This window comes from Sardina pilchardus, chromosome 24, assembly GCF_963854185.1.
Source record: "Sardina pilchardus chromosome 24, fSarPil1.1, whole genome shotgun sequence".
NCBI classification, from domain to species: Eukaryota; Metazoa; Chordata; class Actinopteri; order Clupeiformes; family Clupeidae; genus Sardina; species Sardina pilchardus.
Genome location: NC_085017.1, coordinates 22,803,081 through 22,823,476, shown reverse-complemented (window position 1 = coordinate 22,823,476; position 20,396 = coordinate 22,803,081). Strand labels below are relative to the sequence as shown.

The 20,396-nt window shown below is 40.8% G+C and overlaps 2 protein-coding genes across 2 annotated transcripts; both read right to left on the bottom strand.

The window, feature by feature from the left end:
* Positions 1 to 2,949: 2,949 nt before the first annotated feature.
* Positions 2,950 to 7,657, bottom strand: lsm10 (LSM10, U7 small nuclear RNA associated). Its single transcript, XM_062530002.1, has 2 exons — positions 7,433 to 7,657; positions 2,950 to 4,898 (listed from the first exon to the last, which is right to left on the bottom strand). Exon 2 carries the CDS (start codon positions 4,891 to 4,893, stop codon positions 4,519 to 4,521), a length of 375 nt encoding a protein of 124 aa, XP_062385986.1. The 5' UTR covers positions 4,894 to 4,898; positions 7,433 to 7,657; the 3' UTR covers positions 2,950 to 4,518.
* A 754-nt stretch (positions 7,658 to 8,411) lies between these two features.
* Positions 8,412 to 14,696, bottom strand: oscp1a (organic solute carrier partner 1a). The gene is made up of 11 exons (XM_062529905.1): positions 14,585 to 14,696; positions 14,005 to 14,037; positions 13,478 to 13,632; positions 12,959 to 13,126; positions 12,624 to 12,704; positions 12,263 to 12,366; positions 10,584 to 10,712; positions 10,210 to 10,273; positions 9,464 to 9,609; positions 8,958 to 9,015; positions 8,412 to 8,531 (listed from the first exon to the last, which is right to left on the bottom strand). The coding sequence occupies exons 1-11, from the start codon at positions 14,694 to 14,696 to the stop codon at positions 8,412 to 8,414; spliced, it is 1,170 nt and encodes a 389-aa protein (XP_062385889.1).
* Positions 14,697 to 20,396: the final 5,700 nt, after the last annotated feature.

The window sequence follows — 20,396 nt, the reverse complement described above, 5'->3', positions numbered from 1 at the left end:
AGTGCACACACACGTGCCCTCTCCTCCCCTCTCCTCCCCTCTCCTCCCCTCTCCTCCCCTCTCCTCCCCTCCCCTGCTGCACCGGCACCAGGCCGGCCTAGGTACAATATGAGCTCTCTGTGCGCGCGCTCGCTCGCTCGCTCTCTCTCTCTCTCTCTCTCTCTCTCTCTCTCTCTCTCTCTCTCTCTCTCTCTCTCTCTCTCTCTCTCTCTCTCTCTCTCTCTCTCTCTCTCTCTCTCTCTCTCACTCACTCACACACACACACACACACACACACACACACACACACACACACACACATACGAGGGAGTGGGCACATAGAGGAGTCGCCAGGGAGGGCTGAGTCAGGGAAAAAGGGGGAGTGTTTCCAGCCGAGAGAGAGAGAGAGAAAGAGAGAAGGAGTCAGAGAGAGACAGAAGAGCACACATAAGAGCAAGAGTGCTTGAGAGAGAGAGAGAGAGTGAGAGAAGGAGAGAGTGAGAAAGATAGAGAGAGACATATGAAGTGGTTAGGAGAGATGAGGGAGACAGAATAGGAGGAGTGAGAGAGAGAATGAGCATGAAATAAAGAGAGAGGGGGGGGGGGTAGTAGCAGGAAAGAGAGGCAGGCTATTGGCATTACTCATGAGAATACAAATCCATGCACCCTTGTGTCATGTTTAACTGCCAGTGATTCAACTCAACAGTCTCACCACTGTAAACAACTAGCCACACCAGATACCACAAAAACTCACAACCCAGGAGGGGCCTGCAGCGTCAAGTGCTGCTCATCTGACCGAAGGGATGGACCCATGGCGTGGCGTAAATAAGATTGTAAACCAGCACCCCTCCAACCCCCCCTCCCCCGTCTTTGTCAGTCTCAGACGTGCCAATGAAAGGTCTGTTCAGCGTTAAGTCAAGAGGGTGTAACAGGAAATAGCTGTTGAGTTTTGGCAGCCGGGCACAAGGCCTGCTCCTTCAGGCCACGGGATTAAATGAGATCTTTGTGTTTTCAGTGAGGGACGTGATGGTTTGGGGGCGCTTACGTCCTTGGCACAGGGGTGACTGTGGAATCAGTGAGCGCATAACATCGTACAGACAGGTGCATGCTGGGAACGGAATCTGGATTTTTAAAACAATATATATTTTTCAAAAACAAAAAAAGTTTTCTGTGTGTGTGTGTGTGTGCGCGCACATGTATGTGTGTTTTACACATTAAATATCATTCTCTTGTGGTGGAAATGACTTATTTTTGACTTCATCATCCCAGTGGGTTAAGTTGTGTGTGCATTTCTTTACCAGTATACAGCAGAGGCCCTCATTATGTGGTTGCCATCGTTGAGAGGCTTGTCTTGTTTAGGGCCACGGTGGGTCCTGCTAGGACGGCTGTTTGTTTCTGAGAAGAATGAGAATGGGGAAACATCAAAACCACTATGCAAGTCCAAACCACAGACTCTGACAATAGCACTGTGACACAGGCATGCTCCCACAGCGACCCGGACATTATGTCACAAACTGACGAGGACTCAGAAGTAAAAAAATGAGGCACAGGCGGGTCAGTCAACTCTATGGACACAAAAAAAGGCCACCTGTTCCCATAAGCTTCTAATCAAACAAGCAAACCATCAGATGAACGATAGTAATGAAGAAATATTTAAACACTGAGCAAATATTTAGGTGACACTATCCTCAGGGTAATTTCTTCAGTGTTATGAAACACCTCAAGCTTTGACATGATTACTGTTTTTTTGTTTGTTTTTTAAGCAAACAACAACCAAAATTATTGCTTGGCTTTGCTGACTCCCCTCCAGTTGATCAACACAGCTGGATGCCTCTCATTTCGTGTTTTATACATACTCCCTTCCTTCCTCGGTCCTCGTCCTCACTGATCTACATAAAGAATGATGGGGCGGCAATAATGGGATAGTCTATCCCGTGTTAGTTATAGATCAGTGGAAACGAGCCTGGAGGACCGAGCATCGAGGATCGAGGAGAGAAGTTGAGGAGCACCCAGTGTTAACGTTGTGCCGTAGGCGTAGGCAGAAATTGTTTCCACTTCTGTTCCGAGCATGTGTTCCATCAGCCGAGACTGTTTCTGATAACACCCTCCCCTTATAGAAATTCCTTGAATTCTCCAACCCATACATACTCTTTTTATTCACAAACACAGAGTACAGTAATGTAAACACTAGATCCCAAATGTAGGAAAAGAGGCCCCACTCTTCATGCTCGCTCAATTGAACTTCACCAGTTAGTTAGAGACATCTTTCTCAATCAAGTCTCCACTAATCAGAGACAACAACAGCATCCAGGGCAGGGGAGCATGAGAAAGTTTGTTTTGTTGTTTGAAAAGTCACAGATCGAGACCCTGGAAATAATGTCTTGTTTACAGTATGTTGACGTTCCAAGCCACTATGTTGAATTATGAGCAACAATTTCCCTGAGTGGTGAAACATTAACGATCAGCGTGGGAGCCGAGTGCCAGCGTCAACACGCCCCCTGGGTACTTCTGCCAGGGCAAACAACAATGAATATCCAAATTTAATACCCTTTGGGGCAGGGCAAGACATGCCGGGAGTGCCATTCCCTGGAATGTCATGGCAAAACTTTCATGTCATCAGTCACACTGTATTGAATGTCAAACCACAAGGCACTAAATCTCTCCCTTTAACTACATTCCAAGCCATCCCTCTTCATATTTTGCATCACCAAATTAAGGCCTTCTGTTTACTTCATATAATTGACACGATCCTCTGTCAGAAGGTGGTTGGTAGATTATTGCCTCAAATTAGTTTAAACACAAATCAGAATCAATCAGACTTTATCGTAGTCTTAACTTGCATTCACACTGTACCTTTCTACTATCAACGGCTGCTTTTGGCTCTGCACAGGGATTTCGGTTTAGTTTGATGACGACACTTCACACATTGACATTGTGCAACTTATATTATTAAACTATAGTCCTGTGATGATTGACATGGAACTCTACCCTTGACTTAATTTACAGCATATCCTCATTCAACACTGTTAAACATTACTATGGCTAATATTTACATTACTGTATACACTACTAGACCCTCTCTGGATGCATTTGTGTACATGACAAGAATGGCTTGTTTTCATGTAATGTTAGATAAACTTCCATATTGTATAACAGGATCCAGAGGAAAGACAGATAGTTTGTTTGTTGAGCTAAAAGGCAAACCAAGACCATGCAAGAAGCCACCTTAAAGAATTGAGAGAAACAAGCTGGAGCTATCTTGGAGCTGATATACTAGACAAACGCATTACCGAAAAACAAGCTTTAATACGACACTCTCAAGTATGCCTGCGCCAGCGATGACTGGCCTGGCCTTTCCCCACTCTTATGTAGTAGCTAATAGCTCTAATGGAAAAACCATCAGCAATGTGAAGATCTACTACTACTAGATGAATGGAGAAGATGACATCTCAGTTGTGGCTTCTCCATTAAGAAAAATGTACACTTCACAATACACTTATCATTTGGCCTAATTCAAACTGCATTCTGATATTGCTTACTACACCTACATATTTTATATTTTGATGGATGTGCTAAAACGACAATGACATTTCACCCATATCACCACTCTTTTTTTTTTAAATACTGATATATTATTGCAATGCAAGTCATGACACCATTGATGTTAAAGGTTTTTATGCCTAACATCTCCGATGTCAATATCAGCATTCTCTTGAATACCAAAAAATACAACCTCTTATTTCCTGTACTTATGTAACGTAAATAAGTGTTTAGTCTTCTGAGAAGGAACGTCTACTGCAGCATAGTACATTGATACCATAACAGTAACAGGCATGAGAGACCTACCACTTACTTTTTGCATTTTAACATACAAACAAAACTCCAGTGGTTTGGACCCTATAGTCACCTTATAGTGCTACCACACAGAATAAAACACTGTCATTTTCACCAACACAAATAACTTAAAAAGGTGATTATGTAATTAATTAATTATATTCTTATTCTTGCAAGAGTTTTATTTATTGTGTGTCTCTTTATCTGAGCACCTCTTTAAGGTGACACCATGCATTTTTTCTTCTTTAGCAAAAGGATCTACATTATATTGCAATTGTGGCTATTCATAGCCTAATCGTTGGGGCTTATAACCTTGACTCGCCAAGAGAAGAAACCAAAACCAAAAGATCTTCAATGTAATGTTCTCATATAACGTAATTATCTCTAACTGCACACATAAAATCTTCTTGTTTAGAGCAAACTCTGAATACTTTACATCTGAGTAAACTAACACAAAACAAACCATCCATGTGGCTAAATAAAGGTTCTCTGTGGCCATGAGAAACTCAGGGGTGCTCAAAGGCCACACTGAATCTGAAACAATTTGTTGAGGATTCAGGCCTGACATAAAAGGGGCCCAAGTAAGAACCATGACATGAGGGCCTGGGACCTGTTCTTCCAAAGGTTTTTCACTGTTCCATACCAAAGCTATATTGCCAGTATGCCAGGACCTGTCCATAAAGGCACTGCTTTATAAAGGCACTGTCATTTTTTCCCTTTCTTGGTTGGGTACTCCTTCCTGCCTCCCTGTTTCCCGGAGAAATCCCGAACTCTGTGAATCTTGGCCAGCTGGGTTTTGATGGTCTCCACAATGTCCATGTGATCAGGAATGTGCACGTAGCGCACGTTGCGGCCGGTGACGAACAGGTCCGCCAGCTTGGTGAGACGTCCCTTGCGGTCCTGGTAGAGCACCTCTTCCAAACGCACGTTCATGAAGGCGTCCACGTTGACCACGCGGCCTCTGGCTTTGCTCTCATCCCGCAGGTCCACTGTGGTCACCTGGCCTTGCAGACCCTGCAGGAGGACAACCAGACTGTTCTCTGCGATTGTGCGCTCCCGGATTGAGTGTGACACCTCCATTGGCCCTGCCAGATACAGTATGTTAATGAGAAGAGCACAGAAATATTAGGAAATATTGAAGCATAGTTCATGTTGCTTTCAAAAAAATACATTCCAGAAAATTAATCTGTGTCCATCTGTTTCTTATTTTTATTTGGTTGTTTTACTTAATTTATGCTCTTAAACTGTAAATATATTCTTTAATGCTGTTGTTTATCATTGTATAAATTCATTCATTCAACCTTTATTTATTCTCGGAGAGTCATTGAGGGTAGCCCTCATTTTCAATGAAGCCGAGATTACAGAAACAATGCATAGAACAAGAGATGTTCAAATAAGATAATAATAAGAAAATATACATTGCATTATAGAGGAGGAAGGGGGAAATAAAAAAATAATAAAATAAAAAATACATGAAATAATAATAATAAAATAATAACAACAAAAATAATAATAATAAAAATAATAATAACAATAATAATAAAGACATTTACTTAAAGCAGGTACAAATTGGCATAGGACGGTTTGTGACCACAGACTTGAATTGACTATATGGAATTATAGAGTTCATTTTTAAATTGCACTGAAGATTATTCCAGGAAGTAGGGGCACCATAACAAAAGGCTGACTTGCCCAACTCAGAATGGACACGAGGAACTTTAAGCATCAAAGAGTCATTTGATCTAGTCTGATAGGCACCAGAATTCCACATAAGCATATCTGAAATATAACCTGGTAGTTTTTCAACAATACCCTTGTAAATAAACAGATACCAATGACGTTGTCTCCTCTCTGTCAGAGATGACCACCCGACCCTATCATATAGAACACAATGATGAGTGCTATAGCCATCACCCGTAATGAATCTCAGGGCAGAATGGTAGACTGAGTCCAGGGCTTTTAGTGAAGAAGCAGTAGCATTTTTATATATCACATCACCATAGTCTAGAACTGACATGAAAACTGCTTCAACAACTTTTTTTCTACTTTCCATAGGGAGGCTGGCCTTGTTTCTGTAGAAGAAACCAATTTTTTTTCTCAGTGTTTTTACTAGGATGGCTACGTGGTAATTAAATGTGAGTTTGTCATCCAGCCAGATACCAAGATATTTGTATTCAGAGACTCTATCAATGCTTGAACCAGTTACAGTTGTTATTTGCATGCTATTAACCTCAATGTTCCTTGCTCTAGTAAATAACATAAATTTAGTTTTCTTCTCATTTAATACTAATTTAAGATTAATGAGAGCTTCTTGGAGAACATTAAATGAAAGCTGGAGATTATCAATTGCATGTTGAACAGAGTCAGCTATGCAATACAAAATAGTGTCATCAGCATAAAGGTGGACTTGACAACCATTTAGTGAAGATACAATGTCATTGATGTAAATGGTGAAGAGAACTGGGCCCAAAATAGACCCTTGTGGAACACCCTTTGTGATTGGCAAAAACTCTGACTTAATATTTCCTGACTTAACACATTGAAACCTCTGGGACAAATAATTCCAAAACCATTTACATGCCTTATCATCTAGACCAATATCATGTAATCTTTGTAACAGTAAGGGATGATCAACTGTATCGAATGCTTTTGACAAATCAACAAAAAGGGCAGCACAGTGCTTTTTAATGTCTAAAGCAGATAATATATTATTTGTCACTAATGTGGTAGCTGAGACAGTGCTGTGATTTGTTCTAAACCCAGACTGTTGCGGATTTAATATGTCATGTCATTTAAATCGATATGATTAAAAGTATCTGCCAACTAGAACCATAATCTAGGCCATAGATCATCTCACCGATAACTTTCACTCTCTTATTTAAAACCATAGACTGAATTGAACTATGGTGTTTTTTCACTTATCACAATCCCCTACCTAGCTATAGCTTCAGCGTTTTAAATGCTGGCATGATGTTCTTGCAGACACTGAACTGACGGTAACGTGTAGCTCATTCATTATACAGCATTCATTATCATAAAGGTGATAAGGCTATTATGGGAAGACATACATAGGCATACACACTTGTGAACACTAACTGCATTGTAGAGGAAGAAGAAGAGATCCTAGTATGAGAAAGCTACATAGCATTTTTCACTGAATGTCTTTGTGAGGAGATGACATACACAGCAGGCTTTCCTCAGTTTGGCCTACTGTACTCTAGCGTCATCGAGACAGACCTAGGCCTAGCTGGTTGAGTGAGCTCCTAATTTTGCGAAGTGGTGTTCTTAAGCAGAAGTCGGGACGACATTAGAAGTAGGCCTACTTAGAAAGACCGACTCACGTTACAAAAGCTCTGCGTGTAGGTGTGAATCAGAATAAACTATATGCGCAAAGCTGCGCAGATCTGTGTGAATGAGATGCATGCATGCTGAACCTCATCAGAGCCCATTGATTCAGAACTTCTCTGACCTGACTTCATGTGCATTGCGTTATATTAAGTAAGAGTCAGTCAACCAGTCAAGTCTGGTTAAGGCATGACATTCAGACAGAGCTGCGCTGCACTGATAGTCTTAACTTAAAAACTCTAAAGCGTGAAGAAAACCAATAACTGTAGCCTACCGTTGCAAACGATCGAGGTAAGTCTCGACCAAACCTTTCAGACTAATAAGATTCCAGACCAGTCATCAAACTTTCAGTTTGGAGTCCTCCTTCATCTTTCACCGAAAGGCTTAGATCCTGTGTCTTCTTATGCCCCACGATCTTATCACTAACATGTACCAGAAACTTAACTTTATCTAAGTAAGTCTGGCAAAGACCATTGACAGTAAAAGATAGGGACAAAGACTGGCGCCGGTGGTTTATTATGATGTTGATGACGTCATTTCCTTTTTAGAACGTCATCAAACCAGAAATAAGTATAACTACTCCCTCTAGTGACAAAAGGATGTAAAGACTGCAGTAAAAACATCAGCACAGGCAAGAGTAGGCCTATTTTATTAATAACATACGTTTATTTGTTGGCATGAATATAATTTATGTGCGCTTTGAAACTACTACATTATATAGATTTAACATTCATTTGCATACTGTTTCATTTAATACTTATCATGTCATGACATTATGTCCAGTCAATTTTTTAACTGGATTACATCCATTATGTTGTATTGCACTTCGATAGACACATTGTGAATAATAATATTAATTAAAGTGAAAATAAATAAAAGCATATTATTTCTCTCAAAACCACAGAAACCTGAGCACCTAACTAACAGCAAAAACTGGTTAGGGACGTTCAGTGACGTCCAACAGAATTTTACATAAAAGACACAACACACACAAACGTGTGATTACATGAACTGCTTGTGCCTTGTGGCACAAAACGCCTCCACTCAGTCCTACTGGCTGCGGTATTCTTCGCCCTCTTTCCAGAGATGCCAGTTGGCGGCTGCTCTTTCTTTTTCTACCCGCAGAGCCACATGCCAAGACTAACCATGAAACGTGACTAAAAACCACACGTGTCAGTTCACTCGTAAATTCAGAGTAGCACCGTTCTTGTTTGTCTTATGCAAAGATCTTTTCTCATTTTCAAAGCTCATATTCACAGGTCGTCCATCAGCGACAGCAGGTGGTCCCCTTTGCTGCTGGGAGTGTCTGAAGTCTCCTCGTGATCGGTGAACTCGCCAGCAATCCTGGCCAGTTCAGAATTGGCACGGTGGTCCTCAGAGAAAACATCAAGAAAAAAACGTGGTTTACTAAATGATCTAGTCCTCGCTATGGCAGTGGGGTCAGGGGGGTAAGGGGCTTAAAAGATTCTAGGACAGATTTTCAGGAAGTTAAACCGACGCCTGCCATAGGCATGACCTGAGGGTATTGCTGGATTAGCAAATTATACATGCAAAGCATCTGGCTTCCCACCAAGTAAAACAAACATTGCTGGGTTGAGCTTTTAATTAGAAAAGCTTTGAGATTCTAGTTTACCTTACATGCAATTTTATTATACTGTGATGATGTACAAGTTAACCTTTTGTTTGCAAGTCATCATATCAGCAGTCATTTGAACATTTGAAGATTTAGTACTTTAAAAGCCAGGCACACATCTCCAGCGGTGAATGAACCAGCAGAATTCCTTCACAGAAGTATTTACCTTTGTTGCTTGGATATTTATGACACTGAACATTCTGTCTGTCTCACTTGCAGTTCCCCTAAAACGATTCCACAGAACAACTGTTATTATAAGTAGTTGAAACTGGGTATAATGACAGGATGAAATGAATACTGAATAATAGCCTTAGGTTTTCTGACATTTTTATCCACCCCTACTTCTGCTGATATCTACAGTATGTGCCATTTATGTGGCAAAACTGAAACATGGCTTTAACAAGCTTTCATCTCTACAGTATATTATTTAACAGCTGTCTGATTACATTGTACCTTACTCGGGAGTCACCTGAGATAAAATACCCAGCGCCATGACTTGTAAATGCAAATCTAACTTTTATCAGGTGTCTGAATGGTTTACACACACACACACACACACACACACACACACACACACACACACACACAATGACATAATATCACTACGAGCTTGGACACTGTAGTTCTGGCAACATTAGGCTACTCCCAACCATCTACAGATGAGCCACTCACGCCTCCTCTTCCTCCTGGTCCGTGGTGAAGAGGTTGACGCGGAAGGCCGCGTTCCCACTAGGGCTGTCCTGTACCTCCATACCTCCCATCAGCCTAGCCAGCAGGTTCAGTTCCTCTTTAGCCAAAGGGTTGGGAGTTGTGTCAGCCTGATAGATAAATAGATACATGGATAGAAATGAAATAAATGGAATAAATGGAATATGCTGTAATATAGTATACACTTTTTATGCATACTCCGTGTTTCGACAGTGACTAGGCCTTGAATTCTGTGAAGACCTTTGAGAATGTCTACTTTTAAAGGTGTGATACTCTAGGGGTTTTCAACTAGTGGCCTGTATTATCACGCATTCAGTAAAGTAGTTCCACTGCAGAAATCCAATTTTTTTTTAACCTGCCACCCTACAACAGCAGTCCATGGTTTTCCTGTTACTCACAGGGGAGCTACACCAGGTGCGTAACTGAAGCGTTCCGTTCGCGACGCGTATGCTGCAGCAGTTAATAATCACTATATAATCAATGGAAGTAGCTACACCAGACACGACAGTGGCGCGTACTGTACATTCGACCAGTCTTCTAAACGTCGTGAACGGAACGCTTCAGTTATGCACCAGGTGTAGCTCCCCTGTCAGAATGGTGATCCCTGGGTCACAATCAGTTGTGAAAAAGCCCTGCTATTGACCAATTCAATTCAATTAGATAGAATATGTCAGGGAGTAGTTAGTGGCTCCAGCAAAGTGTCTCTGTACCTGGGAGTTCTGCTTGAACTTGGGAGATCCTGAGGTCTGTGTATTTTCCGCTGATTCATTGTACCTGCTCATAATGAATAGTAGCAAAACAAACAAACCAAACCAAACCAAACAAATAAGGTTCACTATGAGTCACATTACACACAACAGGCATTTTTCGGAGATCCAACAAATATTTCAGTGTGTTGAGGTATTTCAGATGGCCGAATAGAACACTCTTCAAACACTAAACACTGATGTCAGATCATGTTCAAGTGTTTACTGTTTAAAGAGTGTTCTATTGGGCCATCTGAAATACCTCAACAACACACTGAAATATTTGTTCATGTTCAGGTATCAAAATCATGAAGTTGAAAATGAGAGGATTTATGTACATGTTGGTGCCCAGTCGAGTGACTCGGTCCCCAGCCATATCGAAGGAGCCCTCACGCACGTGACTGGTGTAGGTGCCACCACTGGGGAACTCACATCGCTTCACCACTTTCCCCTGATTGTTAAATAACCTGTGCAGAGAAGAAAGCTATATTAGTTTCGAGCATGACTGTAAAGTTGATGAAACACACGAAGCAACTTTGTTGCACAATGTTGTTGTTGGCCAATGTTCCTGACGATTGTGGTATTGGCACCTTTCTATTCATTATTACCTCCGCCAAGGAGGTTACGTTTTCATCCGGGGTTTGTTTGTTTGTTCGTTTGTCTGTCTGTTTGCAAGAGATAACTCAAAAAGTTATGGATGGATTTCTATGAAATTTTCAGGGAAGGAAGAAACAATTCCATGTTGTTGTACATGCGTTTATGCTTTCGCTTGGTAGAGGTCTGACTGCGCTCTCTGAGTGCTTTTCTAGTTGACTTTGACTTAAAGGAACACTTCACCGTTTTTTCATATTAAACTATGTTATTCCCTTAACTAAGACGAGTTGATACATACCTCTCACGTTTCAATGCGTGCACTCACTGGCTCTGGCGCGCGGCACAACTTTGATAGCACTTAGCTAGCCCAATGCATTCATTAGGATCCAAACAGAGATGAAGTTAGAAGCGACCAAACACCTCCATGTTTTCCCTATTAAAATACAGTTACATGAGTAGTCACACGACCAAGTATGGTGAGACAAAATAAAACGTGGTGCATTTATAAGCAGGTAAAAGGGATAACTATATTGTGTGGCGGAATAACATTGAGAGCACTTAGACTCTGCGCAGCAATATCCTCACTCCAAAGTGAAACTGAAAGTGCCAGAGTGAGGATATTACTGCGCCACATCTAGACGCACCCTAGCGGCCAAAAATATTTTTGCCTAGCGGGATGGTCTAGGGTCGCACCGTTGAGGCCAAGCCTGTGTTCGACTCCAGGCCAGCCTATCCAATCAGAGCGCTCTATCTGTGTACGGTGTCCTTGAGCCCGCCTTAGCTCACCTTCGGCTTCCGATATTGACGACAGGGGTCTGGCCCATGCGTCCTCGTTCGACGAGTTGGGTGTGAGACCGTGTTGCACAACCATGGAGAAAAATGAAAGATGGATGAGGCTAACGAAGCAGTCTCGTTTTAATCGGCTTTGAAAAAGTTCGACTTGGGCTTTTCTTTGAAGGTTGAGCAGAAAGAAGGCTGTATTTGCCGTTTTGCCAACCGGCTACGATTGGTCACAAATGCTGGCCTATTACGTGCAGAGGCAGTTTGAAGACAACTGTTTATCCCACCCACAGGCTTCAGCTCTGTGAATGGTCCGACCCCAGACTATTCATTTACATTTGGCTAGTGAAGTGTTCCTTTGATCTGACTATTTGAATGAATTTGTTTTTGCATGATTATTCCTACTGACATGGTACAGGTTATGAGGCTGCCAATCAACATTGTTGAAAAAGTAAAACTTTCCCTATAAAAGCCCACGAAAGGTTAAATGTTGAATAATATGTTGGCCTTTTGCTTTCAGACTAATCTGCAGACAGAGAACGCCTTGCACTTGTCGCTGTGACGCCAGAGAGGTTACCGTGTCAGATATATACTAGCTTCATAAACTCAGTCACTTCCTTCCCCCGAGCCAATCTGAGATTACCTGATTAGGCCGGGAACATCTGAGCCTTGAGGTACAGGCCCGGAGGTGTTCAGCACAAAGTGGCCATTGGCATTCTGCAGCTTCTCTCTGAGAAACACTGACACCTTCAAGCGGATCAAAACATGTGGAAATGTGGGTGTTTATGAGCAGTCTTGATTTACAGTATCTGACTTCAAAATAACTTGTTTTCTGAGTTTCAGAATCAGTATACAATACAGATATGCAATATACAAAAAACACAATTTGAGATTAGTGTTTACAGTATACATTACCCGTGCAGAAATACCTGCTGACAGTCACTTTATCTCAGTTAAACATTCCATAAACCAAAAAATTGTTTGGCCATATGACATAAACTTACCCTGACATGCATATCTTGCAGAAAGATTAGTAGAGTTTGTCTGATAAGCTGGAACTCCCCATCAGTCAAAGGTTTATACATCTACAGTTCACGGAGCATAAAACTTGAATCAGATTTGTAATGATGCTAGTTAAAACAACAAAATACTCATATACAGTAGATATAACATTTTAACCCTTCACCAAAGTATAATTTTGACAGCAGTACACTATTATTATCTCTTTCACATCTCCATTACACCTGTACAGACGTGATGACATATTAGGATGTCTCAGTCTTATCAGCAAGTCTATCTGTGTGAGCTCATAGTGAAATGACAGAGATTTGACACGTACCTCAATTAATTGTCGTTGCGCCTCATCTATCTGGTTGGAGAGCCTAGGGTTGTGTTTTACAAAACTCCTAATAGTGTCGATGTGATTAAATGTCACTAGCAGTAAATCACGGGGCCTTGGACAGAGTTGCACTTGATATTTGAATGCCATGACCATCAGGTCATACAACTGAATGGGTAAAAACAAAATTAAACAGTGAAATGATTAGTTTGCAGCAGCAACTGTATTGTAAAAGAGGGTAGGTTTACAGTATATAGTACAAAACCATATACTTTATATGTATTGTGTCCAAACAAGTAGGTTGTAGTAACTTTTCCTTTGTAGCTTCAAAATGTCAAAATCAGTTAAGCATAAACTACAATCTTACACAAAACACTGTCATCTATCTTGAATGTGACACTTGATATTGGCGCAACAAACATATTTGGTGTCTGTTATTAGACTTCATGGACATTTGACTGCAAAGCTGTAATGGTACTGATAGAGCAGGTGGAGGCCAGGGATGGGGTAGACACATACCTTATCCATGCTAGCAGGGTTGAGCCTCATGATTGATGCGTGTGCTATACGTGTCAAGAGAGTCCTCATTGCCCTGTGAGAGTAAATATCCTGGGGCTTCAACAGTTCCTCCATGAAGGGCTTGTTGAACATGGTACCAATGATATCACTCAACACTGCGGGCAGAGCCAATGGTGACATAATGTCTGAGTAAGTGTGGTAATGATAGCTTTTTGGCAGAGACATCTGCTAGCACCTTACATAGACACACAGAGGATGTGATTAGTTCTAGTTTGAACTAAGCTACATATTTAATACTACATTTGACAGTTAAAGGATTTGAAACACTAACTGGGATAATAATCTGGGATAATTTAAAAACCTGAAAATAAGGAAAAACTTGATAGGACTATTACATTTCTGCAGGACTATCCTCTAATGTAAAATACATTCGCTTATCTTACACTGTTCATCTGGGTAACACCATGGGATGCTCACAAACTATCAAGATGGTATAAGCTACACGGGCAGTGGGACGACCTATGTACCTCTTTTCCTGTCATCCTCTGACCAAATACCAGCTGCAAAATAAGCAAAGATTGAATAAACAGAATTCATTCAATGCAACTATATAGGGGTGAGACGCTGAATTAAAACTAGTGTGAATGCTATCTTTCTGATCGGCCTAGCTTGCGCTCTGACGCACACCAAGGACGCTGTGGGAACTCCAAACGACACTACAGCCACGTCACTTGAGCGCTTCTCTTAGCAGTTCTGGTGCAGCTAAACGCACTGTGCAACTGGGATTATCTACTGCTCTGAGCATGTGCGGGATAATTGGGTATCAGTTGTTCACCTACAAGAGTAGCCTACTATTCACGAGGAAACTCTGCTTTTGTATAGGCTACAGCCTATGTTAACTGATGCCATAATTCAGTCACTGATAACCAACTTCCAAGGTATTTCCTGAGTATGAAATTGGGATGTCATTATAGGTTCAGGAAGGGACACTACACTTACAAACATGCTACATGTCGCTACTTTCAGGGATTAACTAAACCGGCCAGCTAGCACGTCAATTTTACTTCAAAGTGGCATATTTCTCAGAACAAAATCCTACATCTTTACCCTTTTGCGATTTATCCTCTGGGATATTCGGAGCTTGAAGTCGTTGATCCAAAACGTAAAGCATTTCCCCTCCGAGGTTCATAACCAGCAATGGCAACGTCTTTAAAGACATTTTGATGACCTGTAGAATTTTACGATGGCGTGATAAAAATGTAAGGTTTTTCAGTTAGCTAAGACTATCCGTCAACATGGTGCAGTTTCAGCCAAAACCTGAGTCTTGCATTGAGAAGCGCAACAGCGTGTCGCTCTCGAAGAGCCCATCGCCACTGATAGTCCTGCTAAGACCGTTATCTGCTGAGCAGTAAGAATAAGCATCGCACTGACTCGCCTTCTCACACGTCTAAAGCCTGTTAACGAGTCTCAAGATCTGTTGGGCATGGAAGGCTCCTCGGCCCATGCACGTTGACCTCGTTCGCTTTAATTATACAACTTCAATGTCAGGCTGAGGGTCTGAAAGAACAGAGCTGCCAATCAGACTACAACTAGGCGACAATAAATTGTAGTCTGATCGGCATTTCAGGTCTTTCAGAATTTCACTTTACAAGTGAAACAATTTCAATTTACTATAGTGCAAACATTATTCTCTTGACAAGCCTAGAAATTGAGGTTAGCCTTCAGGTATTTTCATAGGTCAACATCGCTGCATCTTCCCACTGGGTTGATTAAGAGGTGTAATTCTCAATGCAAATGTTTCAACTGCCACTTGCCACTTCCACACACATGAGATTAATGTGTGAACAGAGAGGGAGAGAGACAGAGAAGGAGAGTGATGTGAGTATTTTTTTCTTTTACTGAAATAATCCATTTGGATCTAACACATTGATTGGGCATTAAATTCTTGGTCATCACATTGAATTGCGGTAGAGTCAAGAAATATATGAAATACAAGCCTTATGCCATATGTTAGATATGTTGACTGGCTATCAAATAAACAGGTGTCAATTAACAAGGAAGTAGGCTATAACCTAACAAGTTTACATTAACCTTTGGAATATATCATTGCTAGCTGATTGATGAAAAGCCAAGCCAGTTCAAAGTGGTTTGCAATAGGTTGTCACTAAATGGATTATTGATTGTTCAATTGTAGGTTTGTGAGAGTGCTCTGCAAACTGCAAATATTTCCTACAGTTTGTCGGTGAAAACTGTAAGTTTACATTGATTGTCATTTCATCATGACATACTATGAAACAGATATCCATAATGTGATGAATGATTAATTTAAGTGTCTCAGTGCTGTTGATGACTTCAGGTACACTATGTCAAAATGTATTGATTCATTGAGACACAAATTATATTACTGATAAGAAATTATTCCAGGGTATGTTTGGGTTCCACAAAGTAATTCCCTATATTATGTGTATGCATAGGCCTACGTACACACATACGTGTAGTAATAATATATACATATATATATTATATACATATTAATAATAATGTATATTATATATATATATATTATATATATATTAATAATAGAGATGCTCCGATCAGCATTTTTGGGGCCGATCACCGATTACCGATCATCAAAATCATGATCGGCCGATTGCCGATCACTGCCGATCACAGAATGGCAGGGGAATGAGAGTCTTTTAACAATAGTCTAGCAGAGTTTGCATCATTTGTAGAAATTAAACTAACTATGAATTAATGTAAGTGGCATAAAAGACAGTAGGCCTATAGGCTAGTCAAGATGTTGAAGAACCACCATTTATCGATTTGTATTTAGAAAATGAAATAACTTTGGCCATCTTTTCCAAATATGCAGCGAGACATAAAATGATTTCATACAAGGAGGGGGTCAGGCAGACCAACACACAGATCACCTAAATGGGATGGGACCAAATTACATTGCCTAGGCTACTTGAAAAGTATAGCTTAATAGACTGACTACATTAAATGAAAAACGTGTTACATCAAAACCTACTGCCTCAAAGTGCAAAACTATGGCCTTTTCTCTGTTCCAAATCCCCCCCAAAAGAAATAATGTAAGCTACTGTAAGCAATAAATTGCAAGTCTTTTTTATCTTGGAATCCCCCATGACTGAAACATGCCGTTAAATGCCACCAGTTTGAGTCAATAAAGTGCGCTGTTAAGCTAGCAGGGACATTGGACAGGCGTCTGCGCTTGGGAAGCTAATATGCCTATTCTTCAGCTTGTCAATGTAGGCTACACTGTTTGGTAACGCGGGGAGATACACATTAGGCTAGTATTTTATGCCTGCGGGGTAATATCGTGGATCAAGGCAGGTTAGGGCCGACTTACATTGCGCGATATTGCCATGTTTTCACAGTCGATGAATAAATATCCAAAGTCGGGACAGAAATCATGGTGCGGCGCGCTCCCGCACTCGTTTAATGTAAGGTGTTAATTAGCGGTTGTAAGCCAGTCGGAGTCTTTTTCTAATTCTGCCGTTACAACAATATCAAACATGTCTGATATTATCGCATGTCTGCATAGTCTGTGACTAGTTTGTGACTTAAAACTCTATGATTTGTCTTTAGATGTGAGAGTCTGACTGTCTTTCAAAAATCTTTTAGGCTACAGATATTTGCAAAATCGTAACTGGGCTTTATCCTCCACAACGAAATAGAGGTTGTTCGAGGAGGCAAATTAATTCTGAACGTAATGCCTTTCCATCTTATCATCCCTATCGTTAGTAGGCCTACAGTTGGCTGATTGAAGGATGGGGAAGTTGGCTGGTTTAGTTTCTCATACCCGACATATTCAGTTGTCCGTCAGTGGTGTTAAAACGTCTTTGGTGGCTTCCACCTCGAGGGATTTCAGCACGACATACATTGCATATGGTTAATTTTACACTGAACCTTTAGCCTACTCATGTTTGCCACTGCAAGCTCCTCTCTACTCTAGGCTGTTGTGTGCCTGTGCGCTGCGCCTGCAGGTGAAAAACTGTCACGCAAGTAATTTACAGTAGGTCACATGATCGGCTTTTTTGATCGGCGCTCTTGAGCTGCACCGATCAAGCCATTTTTAGCCAATATCGGCCGATCATGATCGGCGGCCGATCGATCGGAGCATCACTAATTAATAATAATGTATATCATACATGTCATAACAACAACAGTAATAATAATGTTTTATTGTTGCAGAGATTTTGGCTTTGGACACATTTAAGGAAACAACTGCAATGACATTCTACAAGTGGTCCTTTATTTTTGCCATGTAGGTATCAGTGCCAATTTACATATTTTAGCTTTTCCATGTATGTTAATATAGAAGCATCAGACCAGTGCAGTGTGTGCAGCAGTCAATAACTTAATAGTCAATAAAGTAATAACATGTCTGAACCAATAATATAATACACATAATATAATATGTTTGTGTAAATAATAATGTAATAACTGGAGACGATAAGATAGATAGATAGATAGATAGATAGATAGATAGATACTTTATTGATCCCAGAGGGATAAATTCAAGAAATGTAATAATAATAATGTAATAATATAATAATATAATTTATTTGTCACACTTACCCATTATCCTTTACCATTGTCTCTTTTAAATACCTGCTTTAAGACCATGCACACACAAATACAACAACATAGAAAGGTTAAGGTGTTCGTTTTTAATTAAATGCTAGCGAGAAAATTAGTAGGCCCAAGAAGTTATTGGTCCCTAGGGACCACATTTGCACATCACACAACACACACACACACACACAAATATGAATGCACATACATACGTGAACATACATATAAACCCACGTACACACTCACACAAACACATGCATACAGATGCCTCCACACACAAACAAACATATGCACACGCTTGAAGCTGATGTTCAAGCTGTTCAGACTGTTTTGTTATCTTGCATTGTTAAACACTGGTTGAGTAATCAAGGAGAGAACTTAAAGCAGGATTGGCGATTTCATCTCCGGTTTCGGTTTTGCTTTTTGTTTTCGCTCGTTTTATGCTTGCATAATTCTCCGCAGAGCTTCCCATACAGCTTTAGCGTGTATATTTATACATATATAGGCTGTATGTATAAATAAATTGCAAGCGTTGTTCTTCTTGTTCCTTATGCGTCTCAGACTTCCAGATGTAAACAAGGAGCGATCGCCTCCTGCACAAACTGCAAGGTTGCAATAGCGGATAGGGACACTGGGGGCGGGAGGAAATATGACTGTTTTCAATAAAACTGGTCAGTCAAGCAAAACAACGATTTCTAAGCGATTTTATGACTATGAAAAAGTTGCATAGGGTCTCTTTAAAGCAGCACTATGCATTTTTTACCCCTGAAGTCAATTTGATGGTAAATAGACCTGTAATTGGTGAATTGTTCACCTAGCATAGCCACAGAGCATACTGTAGCTGGCTAGCAATTGGACATTTCAACTTGAAAATGTGTCGGGGAAAAGTAGTTCTACAAACAAGACAGTTCTAAGCGATTAGAACGTTAAAATTAGATAGATAGATAGATAGATAGATTCTTTATTGATCCCCAAGGGGAAATTATAACCGGAAATAAAGACAACAGAAGTGGTAACAGTGGAACAAGCGCGATAATGGACTCCACGGTGGTCAGTTCACCTAAATAAATGCACTTATGAGGTTTGAACTCCCCTCCGCTGTGCGTCGGGCCGTATTACAACCTTAATCGTGGATTTATTTCTGTGAACTGACCAACGTGTCGTCCATTATCCCTTACATATTTCATGACTCTAGGGGGAGCTCTAGAGTTGCCAAAAATACCCCAAACTACATTGGATGCCTGACCTGGTGGTTACAAAGAGTTCATTCACATACGTCGCTACTCGCCCATCTCTGAGCGAGAACTGTCAATGGAATGTGAATGTGTTCTAGCGGAATGTGGCCAGGACAGGCGATGCGAGGACTAGCGATGCGATGTGGGCGGGTACGGAGATAAAATAATTTTAACTTTCAGCGATGCGAGTGAAGCGAGTGAAGCGAGTACCAAATCAGAATGTAGAATAGAAATGATTGACAGTTAACGGACATGTTTGCAGTGGGAAGTAAACTAGTGGGGAGCCATGGCAACCGTCACCAGCAGCAGACATTTTTTTCTGCCAGCGAGTAGAATTTCGGCGAGAAGAATTTCGCTCCTCTCGAATTTCGGCGAGAAGAATTTCGCTCCTCTCGAATTTCGGCCCTCTACCACCAAAATATTTTTTTATTATGTTATTCCTTACAGAGCAATGCAATAAAATTAGGTTACCGATTGCGTTGGAATGTACCAGCATTGGAATGTATGCCGATTATATTTTCTCGCCATACATTCCAATGCTGGCTTATGCAAATGCATGCATTGTATATCTGTACATCATATTTATTAAAAATGACTATTTTTGTTTTCTCTCATAGGGTATCCATTTTCTACTGTGATGCTCTACCTTTTAACAAGCGCTCTGAGCTTGACCCTTTAGTTATACGCACAGACTGGATGGCTGCCCTATCAAGTAACCTAAGTCTATCGTCTTTGACAATCCCAGGAACTCATGAAAGCTTGACTGAAAGAGGAATCATCTGGTACCAGCACCAGGCATGGGGCTTAGAAAACCAGCTTAAAGCTGGAGTGAGATATTTTGATATACAAGTTAAGAAGGGTTTAATGAAAACAGGAACCCTGTATGTCAAAACGGGAGGTGTCCATTTATTCGAATTTGTAGATGTCTTGGAGACGTTGAAGGAATTTGTAAGTGTCCACAGGTCAGAGACAGTGCTTCTACGAGTTACACCTGAGATGTCTGCTGTTCACATGGTGGTAGACCTTTTCAGTAAAGATTCAGATGTATGGAAAGTGCCAAATATCCCTTCATTGGGACAGGTCAG

Excerpts from the sequence above, each read along its gene's own strand:
- lsm10 (XM_062530002.1), bottom strand. The coding sequence starts at position 4,893 with ATGGAGGTGTCACACTCAATCCGGGAGCGCACAATCGCAGAGAACAGT.
- oscp1a (XM_062529905.1), bottom strand. The coding sequence starts at position 14,696 with ATGTCTTTAAAGACGTTGCCATTGCTGGTTATGAACCTCGGAGGGGAA. Across the intron at positions 13,633-14,004 it reads AGAGGATGACAGGAAAAGAG|TGTTGAGTGATATCATTGGT; the intron begins GTACATAGGTCG and ends CTCTGCCCGCAG. Across the intron at positions 12,705-12,958 it reads CGCAACGACAATTAATTGAG|ATGTATAAACCTTTGACTGA; the intron begins GTACGTGTCAAA and ends CGTGAACTGTAG.